Here is a 12666-nt window from a genome sequence, read left to right on the forward strand (position 1 = left end):
TGTTTTGAGCATCCACGGGTACTGAAAATTACTGGTTACTTACCCTGTAGCCTTGCTAGCTCAAAGACATGAAGCACTTCATGAGCCAGATCTTTGGCTGACATCAATCACTGCTGGTCCACGGACTTGTGTGGAACTTCCAACTTGCCTCACACGAGGCTTGGCTTTGCCTTGGGATTGGCCTGGAGAAGGCATTCCGACACGGATGGGTCAGGTCAGAGCACTGTGCTCGCAGGAAACCAGCCAAAGAGAGCAGGAAATGGGATTAAATGAAAAATCCCCAGCAGGCTGCTTGTGTCTAGGGCCTTCCCAGTTCCTCTTGCAGAGGGGAGATCCTTTTTTTTCTGGAGTAGTGATGTGTCTGATTGGCCTACATGGCCTGCAAGACCCACATGATCCTTGTTAGGTCATTGTCTTGGTTAAAAAACAATCCTGTGGTGTTTGTGCAGATGGTATTTTAACTCCCTGGTAGATTAGGATGTGCAGATACGGCACAATTCTAACTGCATGTAGATTTCTGCCTTTATTTCACATACTTCATTTTGTAAAGCTCTTTCCAGTCCTCCCATTCGAGCTTCCTGACAGAGTCACTTCATCTATTTTATCTGCACTGAGGGCAAAATGAAATGATATAGAAAGGGAGAAAAAAATATATTGGAATGCCAGTACATATTCAATATTAAATGTCTTTGGTGCTAAATGCACACTGGAAATGCTGCCAGCAATCTGCAATCCTCAAGTCATTCTTTCTGTGAGAAATAGTGCTTGTTGAAAGACTGAGGCTGTTTAAAAGTCTGCAGCAGGGGAAACAAATAAGTTTTGTGCATTGTGACCCAATTTAACAAGAAAATACTTGACAATATAGATAATTCTGCATCAAGTCCTGTTGTTCCAAGGAGCAATTTAGCATGGGAAACCTGTCTGTTAGAAGTGACAACAAGAAGATGGGTGTTACAGACACCAACTTTGCCAGCTTACCACCAGCAGGGCTGATGTGGGACTCTTCTTGTGTTTTGTCACACATGAAGAAGAAAGATGTTGACTGAGAGATGGGAGGAGGCTCAACAAAGATAGCAAATGTCAGCCCCCCATCCTGTGTCTTTTTCTCACCGATCAGTGATGCTTGAGCTGTCTGGACTCTCCTGACCAGTGTTCCAGCCTCTCTACCCGTGGTTAAACAGAGATCCACTGTGGAAGCTTGCAGGAAGTTGAGCTTTCCCAGCAGCCACATCATTTCTTTCCAGAGAGAAAGAGAAACAGTGTGTTTGTCCTTCAAATTTTTCTTCAGTAACCCCTCTTGAATTCAGGGCTTCATATCGGGACCACTTATTTTCAACAACTTTATCAACCATCTTGATGAGGAGATAAAGAGTGCACCCTCTGGGCACACACGCTGAGCAGGAGCCAGCAGTGTGCCCAGGTGGCCAAGAAGGCCAGTGGCATCCTGGCCTCTGTTAGAAACAGGGTGGCCAGCAGGAGCAGGGAGGTGATCATCCCTCTGTGCTGGGCACTGGTGAGGCCTCACCTCGAGTCTTGTGTCCAGTTTTGGGCACCTCAGTACAAGAAGGACACTGAGGTGCTGGAGCGTGTCCAGAGAAGGGCCAGGAAGCTGGTGAAAGGGCCTTGAGGACAAGTCTGATGAGGAGCAGCTGGAGGGGCTGTTTAGCATGAAGAAGAGGAGGCTGAGGGGAGACCTCATCACCCTCTGCAGCTGCCTGAAAGGAGGTTGTAAAGAGGCAGGTGCTGGTCTCTTCTCACAAGTGATAGAACAAGAGGGAATGGCCTCAAGCTGCACCAGGGGGGGTTTAGACTGTACATTAGGAAGAACTTTTTTACTGAAGGGGTTGTCAGAGCATGGTTGAGTCACCCTCCCTGGGTGTGTTTAACAGTTGTCTAGATGTGGTGCTTGGCGATGTGGCTCCGAGCTGGACTTGGGAGAGCAGGGTTAATGGTTGGACTGGATGATCTTGAAGGTCTTTTCCAACCTAAGTGGTTCTGTAGTTCTGTGAATGGAGAATGCACTTTGTTCTGCCTCCCAGCCCAAGGATTCCCTGCTGTAGGACCTGGCGCTGTGGTTTGGTGGCTGGAGCAGCAGCTGCTCTGCAGGGAAACGTACTCGCTGATCACACAACTCCTGAGCGGCTTGGTGTCCCCATCCTACCTGCCCTCCCTGCCTGCCAGGCCTGTCTCCACCCTTGGGACTGTGCCCACAAGGAGGGTTTGGAAGCACCCACACCTCTGCATCATGCCAGCAGGATGCCCAGCAGGGCCAAACTGCAAACAGAGGAGCAGTGGCTGCTGAGAGGGGAACGTAAACAAAATGGTCAACCTAAGAAATGAGTCATTTACTAGGAGAAGGAGTCTCTTCAGAACAAACGGTAGGTTCCAGATAATATCCTCTATACAGCCCCATCAAACATTAATAAAAGCCACAAGGCCCTGACAGATCACTGAGATCACTGCCAGTCACCAACCCAGGCTGACTCATGAATTATTTACTTGGCAGGTGTTGGGGGAGCTCAGTAATTTCCGGGGGGGGGGGGGGGTTTGCCTTGGTAAATTGCTCATCCTCTGACCACTTCCATCACAAGCCAAGAACTGCCAGATTTGGAAGGAAACGTTGGGTTGTGGGGTTTGTTTTTTGCTTGTTTGTTTTTGTCATAAGGCACAAGGCACCTCTGCACTGTGTTTGGTTTGTCCACAGTTGGGCAGCCTTATTGACTTGTTGCTCCCGTGATTGGTGTTATGATGGGAGACAGGCCTTTGAGAGCTCTAAGCACATTGCTTGGCTGGCAAAACGTAACTTAACACCTTCTGAGAGAGAATCCTGGGTCTGGTCCTAATTTGAAGTCTCATGAGGTCTCTTGGAGCTCGAGGAGCCTTGCGACTCGACTTCCACCCATCGTAGTGGTAAACGAAGTCCACTGCAAATTAAAGCTGCTCAGAGTATTAAAACAAAGCACACAAACGGCCAAAAAAAAACAACAGAAAAAGGAGAATCGAATTCATTTCACATCCTCTTCATCACTTACCACATGGTGCTCGTGGAGAAAACTCCAGAAAGAAAACGACGAAGGGGCTAGACGCTTGTTTTTAACTTCCACTAACGATTTTGCTTTATCCAGCTGGGTGTATCAGCGCTTTTCTCCGCAGAAAATCCACCCGTGGATCCTCAGATGGTGTTTTGTTCAGCACGTTCCAACTCCCTGCGAGGATCTGAAACCCAGAGATGGAAAAACCCGAGAGGAAGATCCTCGCAGCGCGGAGCGATGCTCCCCGCGGCGCCTCGCGTTGACCCTGAGGGACCCGGCTCCTGCTCCGAACCGAGTTGCCTGCTCTGCTTTTAGTTTTGCAGAGTCTTATGGTGGCAAATCAGCGCGTTTTGGCGGCCACTGGAGCAACGGTTTGGATCCTCTGCAGCTGGTTTTCCGTCGCGGGGAAAGCTGACGCGGGTGGCGGGAGGTTTTTTGGGTTTTTTCCAGCTGGCTGCTGGTTTAGGAAAGGGCTCAGTGTGCAGCACCCCTGGGAAAGAGTTAAAAAGAGAAGGACAAAAAAAAAAGGGAGGGGGAAAAAAAGAAGGAATCCCAGGAGGTTCCTGGTGAAAAAAAAAAGGGGAGGCAGGGGAGGGAAAAAGGAGGAATCCCAGGAGGTTCCTGGTGAAAATAAAAAAAGGGGGGGGGGGGAAGAAGGAATCCCAGGGGTTCTTGGTGCGAAAAAAAAAAAGGGGGGGGGGAAAGAAGAAGGAATCCAAGGAGGTTCCTGGTGAAAAAAAAAAAAGGGGGTGGGGGGAAAGGAGGAATCCCAGGAGGTTCTTGGTGCAAAAAAATAAAGGGGGGGGGGGGAAGAGAAGGAATCCCAGGAGGTTCCTGGTGAAAAAAAAAAAGGGAGGGGGGGGAAAGAAGGAATTCCAGGAGGTTCCTGGTGGAAAAAAATAAAGGGGGGGGGGGGGAAGAAGGAATCCCAGGAGCTTCCTGGTGAAAATAAAAAAAGAGGGGGGGGGGGAAAAGGAGGAATCCCAGGAGGTTCCTGGTGAAAATAAAAAAAGAGGGGGGGGGAAAGAAGGAATCCCAGGAGGTTCCTGGTGAAACCTCCTCGGAGGGGCAGCTGAAAACACACGCTGGGTTCACGGACAGGGCAAGTTTGGGATGGCAGGGAGAAAGGAGCTGAGAAGAAGCTCGGAGAGCAGCCGCCCAGCCCGGCAGAGCACCGAAAAGATTGGAGATTTTTGGGTTGTTTTGCTGTTTAACGAGGGGGTTTTGAAAACATCCCCGCCGGTGTCGCAATCCAGCGGGCCGCTCGGCTTCGCACGGCACCCCGGGGCAGGCCCGGGGGGGACACGTTCCCCTTCCCCGCCCACCTCCCCCGCAACCCCGGGGAACGGGGCTGAGACCCCTGGGGAGCGGGGCTGAGACCCCCGGGAGCGGGACTGGACCCCCGGGAGCGGGTCTTCGGGTCTTAGACCCCCGGGAGCGGGGCTGAGACCCCGGGGAGAGAGGCTGAGACCCCCGGGAGCGGGGCTGAGACCCCAGGGAGCGGGGCTGGACCCCCGGGAGCGGGGCTGAGACCCCGGGGAACGGGGCTGAGACCCCCGGGAGCGGGGCTGAGACCCCGGGGAGAGAGGCTGAGACCCCCGGGAGCGGGGCTGAGACCCCAGGGAGCGAGGCTGGACCCCCGGGAGCGGGGCTGAGACCCCGGGGAACGGGGCTGAGACCGCCGGGAGCGGGGCTGAGACCCCCGGGAGCGGGTCTTCGGGTCTTAGACCCCCGGGAGCGGGGCTGAGACCCCGGGGAGCGGGTCTGAGACCCCGGGGAGCGGAGCTGAGACCCCGGGGAGCGGGTCTGAGACCCCCGGGAGCGGAGCTGAGACCCCCGGGAGCGGGGCTGGACCCCCGGGAGCGGGGCTGAGACCCCCGGGAGCGGGGCTTCGGGGAGCGGGGCTGGACCCCCGGGAGCGGGGCTGAGACCCCCGGAAGCGGGGCTGAGACCCTGGGGAACGGGGCTGAGACCCCGGGGAACGGGGCTGGACCCCCGGGGAGCGGGGCTGAGACCCCGGGGAGCGGGGCTGAGACCCCCGGGGGGTCCCGCACGCCGCAGGGCGGGAAGGGGAGGCTCCCCGCGGGGTCAGCCCGGGGCTCCGGCGCGGGAAGGCGGCGGGGCGGGCTCTGCCGCGGGAGGGTGCGGGTGCGGGAGGGTGCGGGAAGGGAAGGAGGCGGGCTCAGCCACACAGCCCGGCCCGCCCGGCCCCGGCCCCCGCCTCAGGCAGAGGGGAGGGAGGGCAGGGCCGGGCCGGGCGAACCGCGGCGGCGGGAGGAGGAGGAGGAGGAAGGAGGAGGGGGCGGCCTCTCGAGCTCCCGCCGAGCTGCAGCGCCCGGGCCTCCCTTCCCCGCCGCCCAACCCCGCACCCATGGCGGGCTCGGCGCCCCGAGGCCTGTCCCTGCTGCTGCTGTCCCTGCTGCTGCTGTCCCTGCTGCTGCCGTCCCTGCCCGCCGCCCCGGCCCCGGAGGGGCCGTCGTGCCACGGGGCCTTCGACATGTACTTCGTGCTGGACAAGTAAGGGTGGGGGGTGCGGGGGGCAGAGCGCGGGGCGCGGGGAAGGGCGGCGGGGGAGGGGGGGAAAGAGAGGGGGGATTCGTTCCCGGCGCGGCTTTTGTTCCGGCCGCGCGTCCCCGGGGGTTGAGGAAGGGGCTCAGGGGTCTGAGGGGGCTGAGGAAGGGTCTGAGGTGGCTGAGGGGGCTCAGGGGTCTGGGGTGGCTGAGGGGACTGAGACTGAGGGTCCAAGAGCCTCCCAGGGCTGAGGGGGCTCAGTGGGCTGAGGGGACTGAGACTGAGGGACTGAGGGGGCTGAGGGGACTGAGACTGAGGGGGCTGAGGGGTCTGGGGTGGCTGAGGGAGCTCAGGGGTCTGGGGTGGCTGAGGGAACTGAAGGGCTGAGGTGGCTCAGGGGACGGAGGGGCCTGAAGGGCTGAGGTGGCTGAGACTGAGGGGGTCTGAGGGGGCTCAGGGGTCTAAGGGGGCTGGGGTGGCTGAGGGGGCTGAGGCTGAGGGGGCTGACACTGAGGGGGCTGACACTGAGGGGGTCTGAGGGGACGGAAGGGCTGAGGGGCCAAGAGCCTCCCCAGGGCTGAGGAGGCTGAGGAGGCTGAGGGGACTGAAACTGAGGGGGCTGAGGTGGCTGAGACTGAGGGGGTCTGCGGGGACTGAAGGGAACTGAAGGGCTGAGGGGGCTGGGGGGGCTGAGACTGAGGGATCTGAGGGGGCTCAGGGGACTGAGGGGGCTGAGACTGAGGTGGTTGAGGGGGCTCAGGGGGCTGAGGGGGCTGAGGGGCCAAGAGCCTCCCAGGGCTGAGGGGACTGAAACTGAGGGGACTGAGGGGTCTTGGGGTGGCTGAGGGAGCTGAGACTGAGGGGGCTGAAGAGGGGACTGAGGGGGCTGAGAGGGCTGAGGGGCCAAGAGCCTCCCCAGAGCTGAGGGCAGCGGGACCCTGGGTGTCCCTACCCACCGAAAGTGGGAAGTTTTGGGGGTCTCGCTGCCGCTGGGGTCCATCCCCTTTCCCCCCCCCACCCCCGTGGTTAAAAAGGGTGAAGTCGGCGGTTCCTTTTCCTGCCTGAGTGAGGAGGATCCGGGGGGGGGGTCGAGCGGCCGGTCGGCATCTGCCACCCACCCCCTCCCCCTTCCCCAGCTGTCCGGGGATGCTGGTTTTTCCGTGGGGAAGTTTGTGGATCTCTCCCCCCCTCCCAGGGGAGCGGCTGTCGGGGTGGTTTTGTTTTCCCCTGCGGGGTGTGTGTGTGTGTGTGTGTGTGTGTTTCTCCGTGCCCTCCGCGCCACAAAAACCCGCACCGAGAAGCCGGGGTTGCTGCTAACTGGAAATCACTCGAAAAAGTACAATAATCCGGCGCTAATTCCTCGCTTGAAATCATCTCCCTTCCTCGCCTGGTTTCCTTTAAATCAGGCTTACTAACCTGCTTTTATTTTTTATTTTTTTTTCCCCCCTTGTTGTTTTATTTTGCTTCTCAGGTCTGGGAGCGTCGCGCAGAACTGGCACGAGATATTTGATTTTGTAAAGCAGCTGACAGAAAGATTTGTGAGGTGCGTTTTGCTCCCTGTGGCATCTGTAATACTGGCATATATTAAACAACAACAAAAAAAACCACCACAAAACAAAAAAAGCAAGCCCTTTGCTTTTGTAATCCCAGGAGACGTGTTTCACAAGCGTGTTGAGTTTGGCTTCTACTGCCCCAATGGCTGGAAAATATCTGGAGCTTTAACTTAATTTTCTCATGTTTGGACTCAGTAAAAAGGTGGTAGCCTACATCTTTAAATAATTAATATCTAAAATGACTCTCAGATACGATTTTTAAACTTTTTTTTTTTTTTTTTCCTGTAATCCCTATGCCTAATTTTCTGAGGGGAGTACTTGTGTGTTGCTTGTAGAGATCTGTTTAAAGAAAGCCATCTGAATACATGCCTAGACATCTGTAAATAAATACATGGTGTGGGTCAAAAAGAAGGGACTGTCAAGCTCAAACATACAGGAAGTTTCTGTCATGTAACAGTATGTTTGTGGTGCGTATATGTAACCAACTTTTTAAATGGCTAAGCAGTATCATCTGGCAAGTATTGCTGCTTCAGAAATGGCTGTTGTAAGTACTGGCTAACTGTACTCAGCACAAACATCTGAGAATTACTGTGGTGCATCATTTTGCTATTAAAAAAACTCAAACCAGAATAAAACAAAAGAAGCTCCTCCCCCCACCAAGATACAGATGTAGATGTTGTGGTAGTTTTTGCTCTGGAAAATGAAGTGCAGGGAGCAGCTATAATCTTGGCATGCTAATAAAGGGATACAACTTTATTTGCATAATTAAATACTGCTTGTAGTCATCTTGTTGAAAGCAAATCTTCTGTAAACCAAGCGGGTGATTGAAGTTTTTGAAAGTTATTCTGTAAGCTCTAGAATAAAAAAGAGCCTGAGGATGCCAGAGCAGCACTTCTTTTCAGTGAGTGGTGAAAAAATCTGTTTGGCCCCACTGAAAGGGTGGTGCTTGTTCATTGTAAATCTCTCAGTTCACAGTCTTTTACAGCCAAGTGACGCTCCCTTTTGCAACAGTGTGTTCTGTAGTGGTCTGGTTGTGCTATCTGAAATAAGGCTGTTGAGTTGGGAATCTACTCTGCTGACCTTTCACACCAAAGAAGAATCAATTACCGGGCAGAGATGAATGATACCCCCATGTCTTAAAACATAATGTAATTTAGAGCATTTCAGATTTTTGTATTCAGAGCTTTAGTGGATAGACTGCAATACTGGATCTTAAATCCAAAATCTGGGCAGTTCTGTGCAAAGATTTGCCCAGTACTTGTATTTCCGTGATGTCAATCATTTTAAGTTGCACCACTGACATAAGTGAACTGAAAATGTGTAGTCATTCACCCTTACAAGTGTTATATTTGCCCCCTCCCTGGAGGTGTTCAAGGGCAGGTTGGATGAGGCTCTTGCAGCCTGGTCTGGTGGGAGGTGTTCCTGGTCATAGCAGGGAGGTTGGAACCTGATGATCTTGAAGTTCCCTTCCAACCTTCACCATTCCATGATTCTGTGTCTTTACTAACATTAAACCCATTAATGAATTGTGATACATATATATAGTGAATTATAAGATTACCCAATATATTGAAATTGTCATGAATAAAAATTAAAAGGAGGTAGGAGAGATGTTGTTAGGATTTACCTTAGGGAAGTTACTGTCTTAGGCTTCCAGAGCATTAGTTCTTCTGGATTTTCCACAGGTAGTTGCATATAATTCCTTGTAATCTTGTTGGAAGAGACAGGTGGGCTTCACCTGTCCAAAAAAAGAGAATTCCTTAACAAAATCAATTAATACAGTGTTGCATTTTATAATGACATTTCCCCAGATACTTTTGTGGAAGTTGATCTTAAGTGGCACCGCTCTTGTGTCACCAAAACAAAAACATACTCGTTCTGAAAGAGTTTGTCATGCTACCTCTGTAGAGGTGATTCATTCTGAAGGCACTGTTTGTTTGAGGATTTTATCACCAAAAAGCACGGTTGGAATTTACATTGAGTCAGGATCAACCTTTAAAAAGGGGAAGCTGGCTTTTGAATATGTCCATGTTAAGTACCCCGGAGCAAGAGCGTACCCCGAGTCTATGTCCCTGACTTATTTTTACATCAGTGACCATAAAAATATAAAAGGATGTGTTACCTTCTGTACCTTGGTAGATCACAAGCTAGGAAGTTCACTTGCAGTTGGGTTGCAGGAGATACTGACCACTAAGCTTAGTATGTCTTGATCTGGAGTTTAATCAGGCAAGAAAGAATAATAATTCTGGTACTTCGTGCTCAAAGCATCTGGGTAAGGAGTGGATGGGCAGAAATTCTTTAATTCCTCTCACATTCTGGGTTTGTAGTTTGCAAGTATGTTCTCTGGAAGTTGGAGGATAATGATACTTATGAAGCATGAGTAAGTGAATGAAACGCTGTGCATCTGTACATTTCTCTTGATTTATCTGAAATGTTTTGTTTTGTTTTCCTCTTTCTCTTTTTTAAAAGCCCCAAGATGAGATTATCATTTATCGTGTTTTCCACCCAGGCACACGTCGTTATGCCATTAACTGGAGACAGGTTAGTGCACTGCTTTTTTAATTCTCCCCCTCCCTCCTCCCCACCAAGGGTTCTTACCAAATCAGAGGAGCAGTAACAGATACTGAACAATAACTGATATGTTTAAGTGGTGGCCAGAGCCAGATTTCATTTTGTAAACGTATCAATGGATAGCCTAGTGAAAAAGGAAGGAGAAGATGGGAAATAAATTCTTGATGTGAGCTCTGCCACTGCTTTGCTGAACATTTTCATCTCTGCATGACTCTGCATCTTCCTTGGCACAGTAGGAGAAATGATTCTTGCTTTTATTTTTGTAAAGCAATATCTGTAGATAAGTCTTCAGTATTGTATTCATGTCTAGGTAAAGCATACAATGGTAAATCAGTGTTTCTGATAATCTTGTATGTGGCAAATGTTTCCATTTTGTATTTTCCAATCACAACTTCAAAATTGATTTTAGACAGTAGAGTTGCTGCCACTTGAAAGGTGTGAGATCTTCCCAGCACTGTGATGATACATGGATGTGCCTGACCTCTTCCTTTGAGTTGATGTTTTCAAAGGCAGTGGCACTGAAGGCTGCTCACTCTGGTTTCTAAACCAAAAAACAGCTAGGACAGGTCAAGGATTAGGTGAGGGAAACAGAAGGAAAAAAACAGGCAGAGAAGACATTGTTGTAAAATTAGCTACTAAAATCAGAGGAATTGGAAACCCATGTTGTGGGATCAGTGCTTTCAGCAGTGGACAGTTGCACTGGCATCAAAGTTCTTCAGTATTCTTTCAGCCTTGTCAGAAACAACACGACCTCCTCTCTCTCTCCCTTCTGTCCAGGAGGGAACCACACGGCACAACTTTTTGCATTTTGAACATGTGGATAAACCATTTATGAATCATTTTAATGAAGTGTGACAGGGTGGAAGTGAGGTAGTCCTTCCTTTCTGCTGCCTTTAGTAGAGTCAATGTAGCCAGTTAGTTTAATATGTGGGCTTGTTGGTTTTTAGAGAGGGGTTTTTTGTTAATAATATATAAATAGCAAGTGCAAGACTTACTGAAAAGACCTGTCATGGGCAACAGACAAAGGTGTAACACTACAGAAATGCTGATATCCTAGAAATAGGATGTCTAAACCCCCAATTTTAAGCCCCTCCTGGTTTAGCATTTTAAAAAGTGGTCTGACTTGAGAACAGCCAAGTTTTCACTTCCCCTACAAGGACTTGGATACTGGATCTGCTCCCTGCGGGGAGAAACAAGGTTATAAGCCTTTTTTCCAGATGGCTTCAGAGAGGTCAGGAGAGGACACTTAAGCCTGTTCTGAGGACTGCTGAAGTCAATGAGATCCTCTCTCTGGATTTCAATAGGCTCTTTATCCCTTTCAGTGGCCTTTTCCTTATCTAGCATGGAGAGTCAGCACTGATAATGTACAGACCACTTGGAATGCTTGGGCAGAACTCTGGAACCAGGCCAAGGAAACACAAGTACTTTTTTCATTGCACGTCCATGGCAAGTTTTAAGCCGTGGAAAGAACCACGTTTTTCTCAGAAGCCTCCTTTAAAGTATAGGAAGAACATTCTTCAGTTCTAGTGAGCTCCTTTGTGGGACTATTCTGTAATGCGAGGTTTGCTGAAGCTTTTGTGAGTGGTAGGGGAAAGCAAATTACTGTCCTTATTGTTTAGGAGGAATTATGAGAGTGAAGAAGGAAACAGTAGTAACTGTGACTGACCATATACATGTAGGTGAGAATGGATAGATACAGTTGGAACAGCTGTCCTTTTAAATATTAAGTCAACAGAAGAAAATGACTTAAAATGTCTAATTCCCTTTGTTCCAAACAAAAGGTAAGGATGCTAAGTACAGTGCAGTTTTGGGCATGGGTGTGTACTGATTATGTGATATTATGGCCTTGGTTTTTTAATGTGCATTTTGGACTTGCAGGGATGTTTTTCCCCTTGCTTGCTAATTCGCAAACGTCAGGAAACCACAATTCATTCCCAGCAGTTAGTTCAAAGTAGGGGAGTTTTTTTTTGTGGTGGTTTTTTTTTTTTTGGTTGTTTTGAAAGCCTTAGGCTTCTAATTGTTTGCACAAAGTTCTTGCTGGTTTTTACTGCATAATAAAGCTGGAGATATAAAGAAACCCACACCATAGCACCAAAGACCAAAGCCCCCAGATTAACAAATATTTAGTGACTATGAACAGTGCTATGTGAATAACTCTGGAAACAGAAGTCACTGTTAACCACAGGACACGCAATGCTATAATACATGCACAGAACAAAAATAACACCCAGATGGAAAAGACTTCTCACAATGGTTATATCCCATTTTAGAGATACACATTTTCCCTGTGAAGTTCAGCTGCAAACTGTATGCTAAGTGGTAAACAAAGATTTGTGCAGTCACGTTTAGGGGTCAGTTTTGCTGCTAGTTTTGAGAAGTTGTTTGGAAAAGTATATATACGCTTACAAATATCATGCAGGTAGCACAATATCTTCTGCGTTCTCTTTTGGCCAAGTGTTGCTGGCCAGCAGATTTCACGTTTCTGTGAATCTGACCAGTGTCCATGGCCAGGACTAGCCCTTCTGACACTGCTCAGGTGAAACTCCCATTGAAGCTAAAGAAAAGTTGTATTAATGAAGGTGGAAACATAGGACACTTAAGTACCTAGTACAGGACCAACTGTACCTTACTGTGCTTGTCTGTAGTCTGGTGCAGTTCACTTACTATTTCTTTACTGCACAAACATGTCACCTAGCAAGACATTTATGTTATAAGACTTTTTTGCTTCAGTCTTCTCTGACAAGTGCTCCAGCCTCATTGCAAAGGCCACAGCAGGTGAAAGCAGGGACTGGGAGAAAAAAGCACCTCCCACTGTAGGAGAAGAACAGGTTTGTGACCATCTAAAGAATGTGAAGGAGCACAAGTCTGTGGGACCTGATGGGGTCCATCCACGGGTCCTGGGGGAGCTGGTGGATGCAGTTGCTGAGCCTCAGTCCATCATATTTGAGAGGTCATGGCAGTCTGGTGAGGCTCTTGCTGCAGGTAATATAGCCCCTATT

At 50.1% G+C, this 12666-nt stretch overlaps 1 protein-coding gene across 1 annotated transcript in view; it reads left to right on the forward strand.

The window, feature by feature from the left end:
• Positions 1-5255: 5255 nt before the first annotated feature.
• The window catches only part of ANTXR2 (ANTXR cell adhesion molecule 2), a 117221-nt gene continuing 109810 nt past the window's right edge, over positions 5256-12666 (forward strand). Inside the window, exons 1-3 of the mRNA XM_051619199.1 lie at positions 5256-5549; positions 7015-7086; positions 9566-9637. Of these exons, the coding sequence (XP_051475159.1) occupies positions 5404-5549; positions 7015-7086; positions 9566-9637 (290 nt within the window). The 5' untranslated portion in view covers positions 5256-5403. The remainder of the gene's footprint in view (positions 5550-7014; positions 7087-9565; positions 9638-12666) is intronic.

Source organism: Apus apus, chromosome 4 (assembly GCF_020740795.1).
Source record: "Apus apus isolate bApuApu2 chromosome 4, bApuApu2.pri.cur, whole genome shotgun sequence".
Lineage (NCBI taxonomy): Eukaryota > Metazoa > Chordata > Aves > Apodiformes > Apodidae > Apus > Apus apus.